Source organism: Thalassophryne amazonica, chromosome 15, assembly GCF_902500255.1.
Source record: "Thalassophryne amazonica chromosome 15, fThaAma1.1, whole genome shotgun sequence".
Lineage (NCBI taxonomy): Eukaryota > Metazoa > Chordata > Actinopteri > Batrachoidiformes > Batrachoididae > Thalassophryne > Thalassophryne amazonica.
Window position 1 is genome coordinate 9587825 of NC_047117.1, and position 17126 is coordinate 9604950.

Here is a 17126-nt window from a genome sequence, read left to right on the forward strand (position 1 = left end):
TTCCTTTTTGCGCATTGAACCACGTTACTAAAGGGTTTTGTAAACTGCTGAAGAAATTCTTTGATACTGTTAAAGTTTGTGTACATACTTCTGCTGTTAAAGTGGATAATTGATAATTTACCTTCTGTTTTAACTGTATTATTGTAATCCTGTTCCGTATAGTAGTTGCAATGAACGGTATCAGTCGAAAAAAACATATTATCCGGGTCTATTTCGTTTTCCAAATCCATTATCTTATGTTCGGTGTACTCAGTTGCTTTTAATTCCAATAATTCCTGGTTTATTATCCTCTGTTGTATTATTTCATCTCCTGAAGTAGAGATTATGGGTTTTGATTCAATGGTTTGTGAAGTAGAACTAGTTTTTTTTTTTTTTTTTACTTTTTTTATTTCTCCATACATTATTGACTCATATTTCATATTTTTCCAGCTCTTTTATGTCCTTAATAACCAGCACCTTAGCTACTTCAGAAGACCCATTCAGTTTAATGAAGACTTTACAATTCCTGACCCATGTATTCTGAATTTTGTTTGTTTTCCTTAAGTATCTGGCTTTTTTTTTTTTTAGCAATGTCTGCATTTGTTTTTGTCAAGTCATCATTCAAATAAACATTCGTACCTTTCAATTTTCTTCCTTGCCTCAACAATGTGACCTTATCCTTTCTGTTGAGAAACTTCATGATAAGCACTATCACACGTGTACGATGCACTATTTTATCATCTGCGCACCAATCCGATCGCCACAAAGAATGTGCGTTTATTTTATTGTAACCAGTGTGTTCTGCTGGGCGGAGCTGCGCATCGGCGCCCAGACTGTAGAATATCCGCTCACTCCGACGACATCGAATCAAACCACTCACAGCGAGGACGACGGCGGAAGGATACAGTGTAGCGGTACTTCGGTGGTTTATAAACCGCTGTCGGTCCTGTTTTGTTGTTTCATTCTCTCTCTCTCTCATACACTAACAGGAAGTAACACTTAGGAGCTCTCAGCGTAAACGCGCTCCCGCGCTAAAATGGGCTTGTGAAGGCGGTGCGGCGGCGTTCCTCGCAGCGGCGAAAACCCGGCAGTGCAGCGGCTACGTGCACTGACTTTCAGGAAAAATGGCGTATGTATATATATATATATTTTTTTTTCTTATTTTACAAGTGATCTTTTGTGTATACCTGCTGTTAATGTAGGCTATTAAAACTAACGTTAGGACGTTTTTTAATATGTGTATAAATATAGATACATGGTAATTTTTATACTTTGTTGATGGGGAGATGTTTTAGCTAAGATAACGTTATCTGGGGGCTGTTGTGTCGCGGTAGGCGAGGCATATGGTGACCTTAAAATCCTGCGCAGCGTGCACTCATGATGCATTAACTTATTTCGTCACCAATTAAATAATTGAGACTAGTGGTAGCGGTTTTTCACTTATTTATTTATTTGTGTGGGAATATTTGACAACGTGGCGTGTCCAAAATGGCGCGCAGTGTTTTTTTTTTTTTTTTTTAAAGAAGCGTTCGGTTCCAGGTGGCTGTGTTGTGGAAATGGCGGTCGCGCGCGCCTTCGTCTCTCTTGTGACTCAATGATGGGCGGGGTTGCCGGGCAGAGAATGACCAAATTAGGAAATGTTATTTCCCGCAGCGGGGCGGTCCGTTCCGTCTATGATCAGAAAAAGGAGGGGGCGGGGATTGACCCGATTTAGCTTCCCGTTCACGGCGTGACTCACTAGAAAGAACTGCTCAGGAAACACTAAAAAGGTGTGGCTGGTAGTTACGCTGTGTTTACTACAACCAGGAACTGAGCTACAGTGATGTTTGCTCAAGCAGCTCCTGTTTCCAGTTAGGTTCTTTTTTTTCCCAAATGCACCGCCATTGAAAAAAAATTTAAATGCTCCTGTCTCAGAAGGTCCACATGTGCCTGGAATACCAAAATGCTTTATTTCAGCTGGTTCTTTGACCCCTTTTTAGTTGTGAACAAGATGACATAATCTGGACAAAATGCCCCACCACACACCCATAATTTTGACACATTATGGGCCAAACTAATTAACCCATAAAAATGGTAAACAGATTAACTGAAATACTTTAGTTGCACCTTTGTGAAATTTGTTGGCATATATTTTTTCCTAAAAGAGGAATTGAGATTTCTTTCATATCTATACACACACACACTTTATTATTGGGGTGGATGTTAAATGCTTCAATTCAATTTCAATTTATTTTCATTTATATAGTGCCAAATCACAACAGAGTTGCCTCAAAGCGCTTCACACAGGTATGGTTTAACCTTACCATCCCCCAGAGCAACAGTGGTAAGGAAAAACTCCCTCTGAGGAAGAAACCTCAGTCAGACCAAAGGGGTGACCCTCTGCTTGGTCCATGCTACAAACATATATTAAAGAACAATTCACAGATGAATATACAAGAAATGCTATTGGCGCACAGGACAGGAGGGTCACCAGCAGAAATACAACTCCCATCTCTGGATGGAGCTGCACCTTAAACAGAGGAAAAAAACAATGCTTGAGTTTTACTTTGTGAAAATATTTGAAGGGGTTAAATCACATCATGGTGCAGCACCATTGTTTAGGGAGAGTCTTGGTGCTTAATGAGAGGTAGTATGTCATAATGTGAACTTACTTTTTCCCCATTTCCTGTCTGTTCAGGTCTCTCTCAACCACCACCATCAGCTTTGCTGCCTTCGACAGCAGTACAGACTCTCTCAACTTCCTTACATCATTGCTTACGTCGTCATATCCGCCCTTGTTTTCACTCCCGTGTTTGTGGTTCCCATTGACCAGCAGCAACCATGATTCTGTCCCAGCTGGAGTTGGAGGACGTGGAGGCCCTGTACTCAGGTTGGTGCAGAAGCATGCACCCAAAATAACTTACCTGGAAATAAAAGTTAATTGATAACTAACTCATGTTTGGCATTCGTCTACCTGCTGTTTACAATAAAATTATTATTTGTGCAGGGTCAGTTTGTTTGAATCAGTTCTTGGGTCTGCTGCTATCCACAGGGCACTTGTTTCTGATGGCTGACCTCGTGGGGCCCCTTCTGGACCAAGATGAAGAAGAAATTCTCTCACCCTCTTTGTCTGCAGAGGGGAAGGCACCACCTTCACCTTCCCTGTCTTCCTCTGAGGTGTTATTTTACTCCCCACCTTCGTCTCCTCTTGCTCACTCCTCATTTTTGGAAAATGTGGCCAAAGTAGACCCCGAGTCACTCTCCAGTCTTGATGCTGATGACCTGCTCAATGCAAGCATTGGGGCAGATGATAGCAAAGGTGAGTTTAAGTAGTGAGGAATTATTAAAAAAAAAAAAAAACTTGCAGAAAATGAGATTTCTGAATGTTTGTAAATGTGAGGGACACTGCTGACAAAAGGGTGGCCTGTACTCTAGTAGATTGTAGGGTGTGGTAAGTTGTCAGAACTAATTGGTCTTAGAGGTTTTGCGTCAACTGTGTAACTGAGACCGGTTTGAGCTGGTTTTATTGTGAACGCTTCAGTAGCACAAAACATGTGCCTGTTTGCTGTGACATTGTGAGCTTTTGTTGCAATAATAGACTATTGTGTGCCTGAGGTTGAGGTGAATGCACATGAGTTTTCATTAAAGTTTTTCTCCCACAGATGATTCTTTTCTGAGCATGGACTGGATGGTGGAGAAATTTGGCCTGAATAACTTGGACCTAGATTCCTTGATTGGATCTGAGTCGCAGAGCTCCCCTGAGGATTTCCTGACCTTCAACTCTGATATGGATCTGGGTTTGGATTCCTTGAGTGCAGCGATCCCTGCCCCACATGATGAGCTCCCATTGCCCTCTCTGCCCACCCTCCCTCTAGATGTCCCCATTTCTGAGGTAGCTGAGGCCAAGATGACAGAGATGGCTCCTGATGAGGAGGTGGCTATGAAGTCTGAGCCTCCCTCTCCTCCCCCCCCCTCTCCAGCTCCTCCCTCCTCTTCAGCTGAAACCCTGGAGCTGGGGAGTGAAGTGGATGTCCCAGATGCAGATAAAACCATAGAGTCTGTCAGAATCATCCCAGATTCCAGTGGAACCATTCAGACTACAGGCCCCATCGTGCTGCAGGCCCACTTTGTGGTTTTGTTGACCAACAAAGAAGAAACCTCACTCCTCTCATTGCCTGACCAGTCCAACAGAACACCTCAGAGTGACAGCGACTGTGACTCTGGCATCGAGTCTCTTACTGGGTCTCCTCCTCGTGTTCCATCTCCTCCTCCCACCGCATCCCAAACAGCTGGTTCTTCCAGGACAAAGCCTTATTCCAAACCTGAGTCCCTTGCCACCTCAACAAAGTCTTCAAAGGTCAAATCTGTGTCTGGTGCCCCCAAAGTGGAGAAGAAACTAAAGAAGATGGAACAGAACAAGACGGCGGCCACACGCTATCGGCAGAAGAAGAGGGTGGAGCAGGAGTTGCTGAACATGGAGTGTGAGCAGCTGCAGAAGAGGAACCATGAACTGGCGGAGAAGGCAGAGTCCATCAGTCGGGAGATCCAGTATCTGACAGACCTGATGGAAGAAGTTCGCAAGCGCCGCAGCAAAACCAGTTCAGTGCAGTAGATTGTCGATTAGTTTCATGCACGTGTGGGTGTTTGAAACCTTTCACTGGATGCAAGAGTCAACAGCAGAATGCAATTTGTGATGTAGTGTGGTGGGCTGAGAGATTACCAGGTGACGCATCTGTACATGTTCATCTCTCAGGGTGCCATTAAATCCCCAAAACACATAGTGTGGAATTGTAGATTTGAGTTTATAACTAGTATGACCCATACGCATAGTCTCTAACCCACTTGATCTAAACCTGGTCACCCAGTTTTCACTTTCTTCTGAGTCCAGAAAGGGGCCTCAGGCCCAATCTTCATGTTACCACATTTGTATATATTGTCTTTTCCTGCTTGCTGAGTGTGGCTCTTATTTAATGCTGGGTAAACTTGATAAAAGTGCTGAGTAGGTTAGTCTGTTAGTGCAACTGTTTGGCTTGTAAATGCTTCTGCTTTATTTTTCTTTTTCTAATAAATCATCAGTGCTCCAACAGTGGCGTGCTTCTTTTAGCTGCTGAATGTGGAAAATCCATTAAACAACTTAATGAGTTTGGTATAAGCATTTTCCATTCAATCGTGTTGTGCCAGATCACAAAACAGCTGCCTTCAAAGTGTTTATCACTTTAGTATAAACAGTTTGTTTTGTTTTGGGTTTTTTTTTGTTGTTTTTTTTTGCAACACAAGCTTTAGAATTAACAGCAGAAATTAAACCCCATCCACAAGAACATTGAGGAAATGGATCCGTTGGCCGCTCACTTGTTTTCACTCGGGGTTGCCACAGCAGATCGTGTACATCAAATTATATTGTCCTAATCAAGTCAGACCTCATGTTGTCCATTGTTGGTCTGTGTTAAGTAGCAGTATCTATGAAGTGCAGGTAGCGCCCAGCTAAACGTTCATGTCCTTGGGTCTTTAAGAACCCTTGAAACTGCTCCATTCCGTGTACAAATTCATTGAGTCACTAACTTGCATGATTCATTGATCCCATCAATCTGGACTCCCATGGCGCCTGGATTTTTTTTTGGGGGGGGGGGGTGGTTAAATTGTTCTTCCACCACCTCTCATGAATTATTATTGAATGGGTATGTAAGTATTCACACCCTTTGTTCAATACTTTGTTGATATGCCTTTGGCAGCAATTATAGTCGCAAGTCTTCTTGAATATGATGCCAAAAGTTTGGTGCATCTATGGGCAGTTTTGTCCATTCTTTGCACCGCCTCTCAAGTTAAATCAGGTTGGATGAGTGTCACTGCGCAGACATTGTCAGATCCCTCCAGAGATGTTCAATTGGATTCAGGTCTGGGCTCTGGCTGGACCACTCAAGGACATTCACAGTTTTCCTGAAGCCACACCTTTTGATATCTTGGCTGCGTGTTTAGAGTTATTTGAAGGAGGAACTGTCGCCCCAGTCTGAGGTCAAGAGAGCTCTGGAGCAGGTTTTCATCCAGCATGTGTCTACATTGCTGCATTCATCTTTCCCTCAATCCTGATTAGTCTCCCAGTTCCTGCTGCTGAAAAACATCCCACAGCATGATGCTGCCACCACCATGCTTCACTATAGGGATGGTGCCTGGTTTCCTCCAAATGTGACTTCTGGCATTCACACCAAAGAGTTCAGTCTTTGTCTCACCAGACCAGAGAATTTTGTTTGTCATGGTTTGAGGGTCCTTCAGGTGTCTTTTGGCAAACTCCAGGTGAACTGCCATGTGCCTTTTACAAAGGAGTGGCTTCCAACTGCCCACTCTACCATACAGGCCTGATTGGTGGATTGCTGCAGAGATGGCTGTCCTGGCAGGTTCTCGTCTCTCCAGAGGAATGCTGGAGCTCTGACAGAGTGACCATTGGCTTCTTGGTTACCTCCCCAACTAAGACCCTTCCTCAATTGCAGACGGATGGCCAGCTCTAAGAGTCCAGGTAGATTCAAACTTTATGGATAATGGAGGTTAATGTGCTCATTGGGACCTTCAAACCATCAGAAATGTTTCTGTACCCTTCCCCAGATTTATGCCTCGAGACAATTTCTTTGACTTCATGCTTGGTTTGTGCTCTGCCATACACTCAACTGTGGGACCTTATATGTAGACAGGCGTGTTGTCTTTCCAAGTCATGTCCAATCAAATGAATTTACCCCAGGTGGACAACAGTTAAGCTGTAGAAACATGTCAAGGATGATCAGTGGAAACAGGATGCGCCTGCAATTTTCAGCTTCATGGTAAAGGCTGTGAATACTTTGGTACATGTGATTTCTTAGTTTTCTGTGTGTGTGTGTGTATATATATATATATATATATATATATATATATATATATATATATATATATATATATGCAAGAATCTCCCCCAAAACCTTTTTCACATCGTCATTATGGGGTGTTTGTAGAATTTTGAGGGGGGAAAGAATTTACTCCATTTTGTAATTGTAACATAAAATGTGGAAAAATTGAAGAGCTATGAATACTTTGTGGATGCACTATACATTTTGCAATACTTTTGCGCAGTAATATCCAAGAACTAGAGTATGTTTAAAAAAATTGGGCCATTTTCCACAGTAATTCAAGTAAAAAAAAACTGCTTATTTAGGGTCTGTTCCTTTCTGTACCCCTGCTTAAGGCAGTGTCTCTACAAGTGGAATTGATTCCCGGACTGTGGCTGCTCACTGCTCCTAGGGGTGGGATTGTGTCTTAACTCATTAGGGTGGTTAAAAGAAGAGGACAAATTTTGTTGTAATGACAATAAAGACTATATCATTTATCATTATAAAGTTGTGCAGTTGTTACATGTTGCGCGACAGCTGCTGTTAGTGTTTACGTTTGTCGTGACCTTTCTAAACGTCATGTAGGACCAGGCTGATCTTTTGCCTGTGTGCACTTTTGATAGTAAATGACATTTTGGAACAAACCCAAAACAGACTTGTCATTGTGACGTTTGGATGATTTTATCTCTGCAGAATGTCATCATTTATGTGAGATTACTGGTAACTGAGCGAAGGAGTTCTAACTTGTTGAAACGAACTGAATGCAGCTTCAGCGTCACTGAAGAGAAGAAAATGAGACGCTTGGCTTTGTGGAGGGTGAAGTCCTGAAACCGTGAATGATGGGTTTGACAGGTGCATGGTGGGAAAGTACCACAGAAACCAGGCAGATCTGAAAAAACACTCAGAGACTAGTGCCTGAATCCTGGTTTCACTGACCACACGAAGAGCAAATTAATTATCGGTAACTTGACAGTGTATTCTATGCGATGCCCTGTAAAATACTCTGAACAGGTCATTCTGACCATTTTCATGTTTGCATTTCAGTGAGTAAACTGAGCAAACTCATTTTCCAAACACCCTCATTTCTTGGATGTTCCCCTCCAGGACATTTCTGTGTAAATGACGTTTACACAGAAATTAAACTGGTTTTTAGTTGAAACTGGCGCAGGTTTTGAGAAAATGTAAAGAATCAACAAGTTTAAACATTTGGTTGCTTTGCAATCATGTTTATTTAAAAAATGAAAGAAAAATCACTCTTCAGTAATCATATGTTTGAAGCAGTGGTGGTGGCCGGGTAGTTAATACACTTGGTTTCAGTGCGGAAGGTTTGTGGTTTGAATCCCACCCCTGCCACATTTCTCCAAGTAATGTGGAGTTGCAGCAGGAAGGGCATCCCGCGTAAAACGTGCCAATTCAACATGCAGATCCACCTTGGATTTGCTGTGGCGACTCCGAGCCCAAAAACGGGAGCAGCCAAAGGGTCTTACTCATAATCATATCTTTGAGCATGAAAAGACATAGGTGCAGTGGAAATGTGACATTTCACCACAGTGGTGACTGACTTCCCCACCCAAATGACTGACTTCTGTGTGGCTTTGTGAGGACAAGTCTCGATTCCACCTCAGGATACACCACATTTGGTCCAAATTGGGCTGAAAATCAAAAGTCCTTGACCTTTGTCAAAATGAACTCTTTAGGATAATTTCAAGATCAGCCTTCATTGACTTACCAAGTTGAGCAGGATGCAGCACAAGGGACCTGGCAGGAGTAGACATGACCTTGGACTCAGTGATGGACTCAGTGATCAATATTGCTCCATTTGGAGCATTATTCACCTGCCTGGTTCTTCCCGACAGCACTGGAATGCATCGCCTGGAAATGTAGTCAGATCAACAAAATAACACTTTCAGCTATCAAAGTGATTTAGGGAATCTCATTGTCATGGCAATCCCTCTTTGGCAAGGAAGGTTGTCTCTTCGTTCATTCCCAGATGGGATAGCTACATCCAGGGTTGATTTAGAAACACCTTTGTGTGGGTTTATTCAACATGGGAATATCGTTGCACACTGACAAACACACAGCCCTTGACATATCCTTAGCCTGGTCCAGCGGCTGGGAAATCCCAGACGATCAGGGTGTGAGGACCTGCTGCAGCCTTCGTCCGCCTTCAGAGCTGTTCGTTGGGTTACAAGCCATCACAGCCGTCATTGAGAGCTTTTTCTTTCACCAGAACCCCGTTAGCCATCTTGTGTTCAGGGTTCCTGTGGGGCCTTAATGATTACTGTAGTGGCCATGAGACACACAAGGTCCATATTCCACCCCAACAGCAGATGGGGTTGGATTTTGGCACCCATTTTGAGAATTTACCAGAGTGCCTGAAACACAATGTTGCCCACAAAAGTTAAAAAAGTTACACCAAAGTTAAAGTTACACCATAAAATAGCTAAAAATAGCTTAAAATAGCTTTTAGTAACATATCCTAATTAAATGGTATTCATATAATCTGTAATTGTAGTTAATAAGCTCACAAGTAAAGATGAGTTACATCTATTTTCAACTAATTATAATCTATTTGAAAAAGTGGTCAGATGTGTGTATTATCTTGCGTTTTTCCAGTCGAGACGTGACCCGTGACAAACGTTTTACACATACTGTTTGAGGAACAGGAAAATGTCAGTTGCATTCTGTTTTTACAACATACTTTCAGTTAAAATGTAGACCAGCTGGTTAACTGCAGCTGAATAACCTGCATTTGTTTTCTTTACAAGAATGTAGGTAACAAGTATGTTAACTGTTCAGTTTCCCTCCAAAAAGGTCATTTTCAAGATCAATGCAAATCCAAAGAAAATTAAAAATGAAAAATAAAAAAAGTGTATTTAAAACAATGACTGGATAGTCTATCTAGCTTACAAGATTACTTTAAAATGCAGGAAAAGGGTAATAGATTAAAAAAAATAATTCACCACCTCCATCCTTCACCTGAAGCGAGATCTCCCCCTTCAAGTTGACTGCTAATCTTATTATCAAGATATTTGTCTTACACCTAATATTGCCCAAAGTAGGTCAGTTAGTCGCTCAATAACATAATTTTTACCAGAGGCCATCAAATATGGCCTCTGGCTTTGCATCCGTCCGTCTGTCTGTGCTCAGCGTAAGTTACTGCCACAGTCTTCACATTCACAGAGAACATTCTTGGGACACGGACCTTTAACAGTTTCAAAGATGTTTAACCTTGACCTATTTTAAGAGGTATTTTAAGTGGTTAAAAAGTCACATTCTGTTTCAATCTGTTCGGTTTGTTTTTGAGTGGCGGGCGTGACAGCCAATCAGAGTAGAGCTGCACCATGACGTCAGTGGCTGCTGTCTCCAAAACTGCTTTGTTTTGTGTTTATATACATGTTTCTCATATATTATGCCAAAGCTAATGAGAAATACACACTTATAAAACTGAAAACACTCTTTTGGAACCTGATAACACCTCTGGAGTTATTTACAAGACATTTTGTGGACATTAGCGTGCACACTAACTCAAAGCTAGCTAACTCTCTATGGAGTTAAATTTGTCTCATTATTCATTCATTCATCTTCAACTGCTTTTCCGGGTTGGGTCACAGGAGCAACAGCTCCAGCAGGGGACCCCAGACTTCCCTTTCCCGTGCCACATTGACCATCTCTAAATGGGGGATCCTGAGGTGTTTCCAGGCCAGTGTGGAGATATAATCTCTCCACCTAGTCCTGGGTCTTCCCCGGGGTCTTCTCCCAGATGGACGTGCCTGGAACACCTCCCTAGGGAGGCGCCCAGGACGCATCCTTACCAGATGCCCAAACCACTTCAGCTGGCTCCTTTCAACTACAAGGAGCAGCAACTCTACTCCAGGCTCCCCATGGATGACCGAACTTCTCACCCTATCTCTAAGGGAGACACCAGCCACCCTCCTTAGGAAGCCCATTTCGGCCACTTGTACCTGCGATCTAGTTCTTTTGGTGATGACCCAACCCTCATGACCATAGGTGAGAGTAGGAATGAAGATTTACCAGTGGATCGAGAGCTTCGCCTTTTGGCTCAGCTCCCTTTTTGTCACAACAGTACGGTAGAGCGAATGCAATACCACCCTTGCTCCACTGATTCTCTGGCCAATCTCATGCTCCATCGTCTCCTCACTCGTGAACAAGACCCCGAGGTGCTTGACCTCCTTCACTTGGGGCAAGGCCGCATTCCCTACCTGGAGTAGGCAATCCTGCTGTTTACTTCTGAGAACCATGGCCTCAGATTTAGAGGTGTTGATCCTCATCCCAGCCTCTTCACACTCGGCTGCGAACCGATCCAGTGAGTGTTGGAGGTCACAGGCCGATGAAGCCAACAGGACCACATTATCTGCAAAAAGCAGTGATGAGACTCTGAGCCCACCAAACTGGAAACCCTCCTCCCCTCAACTACGCCTCGATATCCTGTCCATGAATATCACAAACAGAATTGGTGACAAGGCGCAGCCCTAGCGGAGGCCAACCTCCACCGGAAACGAGTCCGACTTACTGCCGAGCACCCTTAACACAGCTCTCGCTTTGCGAGTACAGAGATTGGATGGCCCTGAGAAGGGACCCCCTCACTCCATACTCCTGCAGCACCTCCCACAGTATCTCCCGGGCAAGGTTGGGTAGGATTACTTAGAAAGAATACATGTGGATTACATGACATTTTATGGATGTTAGCGTGCACTCCTGCAGCACCTTCCACAGTATCTCCCAGCAAGGTTGGGTAGGATTTCTTAGAAATAATACATGTGGATTACATGTATGTATGTACATACATTTGGATTACTTGTAATCTGATTGCTTTTGGATTACATTTCAAAGTAATCCTACCCAACCTTGCTCCGGGGGTACCCAATCATACGCCTTCTCCAAGTCCACAAAACAGATGTAGACTGGGTGGGCATATTTCAAGGCTCCCTCCAGGATCCTTGTGAGAGTGAAGAGCTGGTCGGTTGTTCCACGACCAGGACGGAACCCGCATTGTTCCTCTTCAATCTGAGGTTTGCCTATCGGCCCAGCCCTCCTTTCCAGCACCCTGGAGTAGACTTTACCAGGAAGGGTGAGTAGTGCAATGCCCCTGTAGTTGGCACACACTCTCTGGTCCCCCTTTTTTAAATATGAGGATCACCACCCCAGTTTGGCACTCCTTAGGCACTGTCACAGACCTCAATGCAATGTTGAAGAGACGTCTCATCCAAGACAATCCCTCCACACCCAGAGCCTTCAGCATTTCTGGACGGATCTCATCAACCCCGGGGGCTTTGCCACTGTGGAGTTGTTTGACTACCTCAGTGACTTCCACCAGGGAAATTGATGAAAATCCTTCCAGCTTCCAGCTCTGCCCCTACTATAGAGGGTGCTCTGCTCCACTCCGGCCCTCTGTGCATTTGCAGGTATTAATTTCTCTCATTAATACCTGCAAATACACAGAGGATGATCTACAAATATTCCTTAATTTGCACAACTTACGCGCTTGTCAAAAGCTCACACACACGCAAGGCCTCCTGCAGATGCCGTTAAAATGTAAATATTGTGTTGATTGATTGATTGATAGAGGTGCTTTATTGAACATGTACAAATTAAATTGTACATCAGACAATAGGATCTTAATAATTAATTTAACAACTTAACTGCAAATTATAAAGAACACAATGCTCATACAGCCGAGGGTATTTTAGCATTGCATTATATTTTTTATTAGATTCATAAAATGATGCCTGTTGGATACATTCTGATCATGTGCAACTGATCCACATATTTAAATCATGCAAATTTTTATTTTATTTTAGTTACCTGCAAATTGCGACAGTCAGGATCAAAGGGAAAATATGTATTCTGTCAATTCTGTGTTGACAGATTTAATGACTTTTAACAAAAAAGAAAGAAGGCAGATGTGCAAACAAACTGAAGGATTGTAAATTTCCACTTTCTTCCCTCTGGTGGGAAGTGTGTGTGTGTGTGTGTGTGTGTGTGTGTATGTGTGTGTGTGTGGGGGGGGGGGGGGCACTGTGTGAAAGAAGTGACTGCAACAGGCCCTGAGGCCCGGCTGGTCTCATCATTGGATACCGAAATACATAAGTGAATAAAGAACGGCTTGAATAATCATTTCATTTGCACGAGACATGCACCCTTTGGAATCTAAAGTCAAGCTGAAGTCCAGGAAAAGGAGCTACAGCCTCAACCAACATTTTTTGACATTATTCCACCCAGTTACCGGTAGTCAAAACTTGACACATTCTCAAGAAATGTTGATCAGATGATCCAGTTAAACAATGCCTTTCATTAAACCCGTCTTTGGATTTGGTATCCACATGCCCAGACCGAAGGCGTGGTAGCTCCAAGGAAAGCCGTCTGGTGACATTTCTGTGAAACAACAGTCACGAGGATCGCAATGCCTTTATTCATTCACAGCACAACTCTGGCGCATCATTCCTATTTCACGCAAGTCTACAAAATCAGTCCCTGATACGCGCAGTCATGATGTGAGTAGTCATACAACATGTGAAGGAGGTGTCAAAGAGCTGCTTTGTTGTTCTGTTTAAAACAGTTAATGTGTTCACTCAAAGTTCCAGAATGTCGTCTGGTTTGCCAAGTTAAAGTAATGCTGGGATGTCTTTGAAACCGAAGACCACAAAACCAGTCGAGCAGGTACCTCCAAAGCCACCAAGCAGCTTGCTGAGACAATCCTCAACTGTAATCATAACTCGGTGGCATTTGGGACAGCAAATGGATCGATCCTACTAAGGCCGCAAAGCTATTCATAGAGTGCCTACTGTGTGTCAGTGAGGGTGGGGCACCCTGGCATTTATGTTCACATGTCTATTCCTGGCTGCTGTAACTTTGCACATGTCAAATTCAAAATTAAAATTTATTAATTTCCAGAGCACCAATTCGCGATGAGATCGCCTCAAGGTGCTTCACACAACACAATACCGAAAAACAGAAAAAAAAATGAATAAAAAAAATTAAGAACACAATAAAAAGACAAAACCATAAAAGAGCACAAGAATAAAAACATCATAACACAATAAAACAAATGATAAAATAATTAAAACAAATGGGTTTTTAAACTAGATTTAAAAGTCTCCATAGTGTCCGACTGCCGTATGTGTGCCGGGAGATCATTCCACAGAGCTGGGGCACTGTGACCGGCAGTCGTTTTATTCACCCTGGGAACACATAAAAGTCCTACACCCTGCGAACGCAGGGCACGAGTCGGTACGTAGGGCTTCACCTGGTCAGCCAGATAAGGAGGTGCAAGTCCATGAACAATTTTATAGGCTAATAACAGTAGCTTAAAATCCAATCTTGCCGTGACAGGAACCCAGTGAAGGGATGCTAAAATGAGTGTAATGTGGTCAAACTTTCTTTCTTGTTTCTTGTTTCTTGTTTAAAGTCTGGCAGCAGCATTATGAACCAGTTGAAGACCCCTAATGATGTTCTGTGGCAAACCAGAAAATAGAGCAGTACAATAGTCCAATCTAAGAAACAAATGCATGTATCAAAGTCTCAGCATCAGCCATAGACAAGATGGGACAAATCTTTGCTATATTTCGCAAATGGAAGAAAGCAGTCCTTGGAATATCCCTAATGTGGAGGTCAAAAGACGACGTAGGATTGAAAATTACCCCAAGATTCCTCACTTTGTCCGTATGATGTATAACACACAAACCTAAGCTAAGCGCCAGCTGGTCAAATTGATGCTGATACCTCACTGGACCAAGAATCATCATTTCAGTCTTATCAGGGTTTAAAAGTAGGAAGTTACTAGACATCCAACTTCTCACTCATGCAAGGCAATCTTCTAAAGATTTTATATGAATGAATTTAACAGCAGTTATCAGCATGTACAACTGAGTGTCATTAGCATAGCAATGAAAGGGAATCCCAAAATGCCACAGTATATTCAGAATGCAGGATCATTGTTCCAACATGAACATTATCTGCTGAGAAAGTCAGTTTGTTGGGTTTGAAATACTGAAGGAAACATTTACCGGTAGTTGTATTTTTTCATAACTGTACATACACAAAGTCTTACACAGGCTCTGAGGTCCATTGGTGCCCGCACTTATCCCTTGATACTATAGTATGAAGTGAATGAGAGTCTATAACTTCCACAGGATCACAGTTTACTTCACCAGCCAAGGGGTGGCATCCATTTACTGCCCAAGGATGTAAACAGGTAGAGTGGCTGGGATTCAAACCCAGATCTACATATTGGTAGCCCAACTCCTATCTTCTTGAGCTACTCGATCTCTGCATACTGTCGTGGCAATTCCTTGGTGGTGGGAATGGTGGATGCTGTCTCACGGCAGTTCCTGATGGCATTACAAAAAGTCAATTAATCCATGGGTTCGTGATATTGTCACGAAAAAGAGGAGCTTTTCATGATGGGGCATGAAATGTGGGTTGGGGGGGTTATGGTAAGGGGAAGGGCAACAGTTACGTTATGGTTATGGTTAGATTTAGGAGAAGGGGGAGGATTATAAATAAAGTAAATCCCTTCAGATGCTCCCTTGTTTGCACTCGGGGTCACCACAGCTGCTCCAAGGTGGACCTGCATGTTGATTCTGGCATAGTTTCTTTTTTTTATGCCGGCTGCTCTTCCCGACGCAACTCCACATTACATGGAGAAATGTGGCAGGGGTGAGGTTTGAACTGGGAACCTTCTGCACCAAAACCAAGCACCCTAAACCACTTGGCCACCACCCCTGCAGGGAAGATTATAAATAGTAAAATAAAAAAAAAATGCATCACAAAAATGGGGGCTTTCGTGACGGGGGCACGAAAAAAAACATGAGCGTGGACTGGATTGAACAGGCCCAGTCTTGTTCCATTACAGACCAGATTCACAGTCCTACTCCTGTCACGCTTTGCCGATCCCCGAAAGACTTGTGGGTGTGTGCAGCTGTACATACTGTAACTGAAAAGTGATTTGTGGAGCACAGATGTCTCTCTCATGAGAGTCGTTCTCATGAGGAATACCCCCTCACCACATTAGTAGGAACATATTTCAATCTTGCTATATATCTCCCGAGAGGTCACAAGGGCATGTGTTAACTGAACCTTCACTTATGGCTATTTGGTCAACAGATAAGTGAACATCTCTACAAGTTCAACGCTTTCACTGCATGCAGATGTTCTTCTGATTCCTGATCTGCCACCTGGGTGTTGTATGTGTGTGTGTGTGTCACGTCATTGTGACATCAGCTCTGAAAGGTCAGACGACTTCAGCGTGACACACGAGGGAGAAAAGGCGATCGGGGTGGGAATGAGATACAACACGGATGAATAATTAAAGAAACGCTGAGCACAAGGGCGCGATTCTGTATGTTTATGTGCTGAGACGAAACCTGCAGAGAAGATCTCTGAGTAGATGAGCTCATTACTCAGACTGCAGATTAGGAAGACATAATTACACCCAGGATGTAGGACAACTACCGCTTGTTGAAAGACCTCACATAATCTTATTTAACTACTTTGAATTTACTGTTAGTAAAAAACCACATTTGAAAATCGATAATTGTAGATAAAAACAAAGAATTTTGCAAATATATAAGACCCCTTTTTTTTTTCTCTGAGTTTGTATCAGTAAATCATGAGGTTTACGTGTGTGTGTGTGTGTGTGTGTGTGTGTGTGTGTGTGTGTGTGTATGTTGAGTGTGCAGTGAGGACAACCAGTGGGTGTGTTTGCACAGTCATCGCATGTCAGAGTAGAATTACAGCTGAGAAATGGGTGGAGACCGAAAAAAGGTGATAACAGAGTAGAGTGTGTGTGTGTGTGTGTGTGTGTGTATGTTTAGGGGGTGTGTTCCAAATTCCACTGATAGAGGAAACAAGTGCATGTGGAAAAAAAAAAATCATAACACGTGGGCGCGTACACACACACGTGCAATAATTTTTGTGCATGGAAGGTATGTTGAGATAATTGTTGCATTATTATTAATTTTGTTATCTAATTATTGTCATTGCAGATCAAGAAGTAATTGCGGATCAAATGTTTAATATTTTTTAAAGCAGGGATTTTTTTTTACTGGGAATTAATTCATTAATTTATTTATTGTCTTTTGTCATGGGGCGGACAGCAAGGTGGCTTCGTGGGTAGCACTGTTGCCTCGCAGCGAGAAGGTCGTGGGAATGATTCCCACCTGTGGCCTTTCTCTGTGGATTTGCGTGGGTTCTCTCCAGCTCCCCGTGACCCTGAAATGAAGTTAGTGGTTGAAGATGAGTGAGTGAGTGAATGAGTCGTGGGGCGACCCCTAGTGGTGCTGTTTAAGTGTTTAAAAA

At 43.0% G+C, this 17126-nt stretch overlaps 1 protein-coding gene across 2 annotated transcripts; it reads left to right on the forward strand.

The window, feature by feature from the left end:
* Positions 1-925: 925 nt before the first annotated feature.
* atf4a (activating transcription factor 4a) lies at positions 926-17126 on the forward strand. 2 transcript variants are annotated; one of them, XM_034187464.1, is made up of 5 exons: positions 926-1108; positions 2657-2848; positions 3011-3277; positions 3621-4581; positions 17103-17126. In XM_034187464.1, exons 2-4 carry the CDS (start codon positions 2800-2802, stop codon positions 4568-4570), a joined length of 1266 nt encoding a protein of 421 aa, XP_034043355.1. In that variant the 5' UTR covers positions 926-1108; positions 2657-2799; the 3' UTR covers positions 4571-4581; positions 17103-17126. The 2 variants fall into 2 exon arrangements, with proteins under 2 accessions (XP_034043355.1, XP_034043354.1); XM_034187463.1 differs by lacking the exon at positions 17103-17126 and having other exon boundaries at positions 3621-5044.

Excerpts from the sequence above, each read along its gene's own strand:
- atf4a (XM_034187464.1), top strand. The coding sequence starts at position 2,800 with ATGATTCTGTCCCAGCTGGAGTTGGAGGACGTGGAGGCCCTGTACTCA. Across the intron at positions 2,849-3,010 it reads CGTGGAGGCCCTGTACTCAG|GGCACTTGTTTCTGATGGCT; the intron begins GTTGGTGCAGAA and ends TGCTATCCACAG. Across the intron at positions 3,278-3,620 it reads TGGGGCAGATGATAGCAAAG|ATGATTCTTTTCTGAGCATG; the intron begins GTGAGTTTAAGT and ends TTTCTCCCACAG.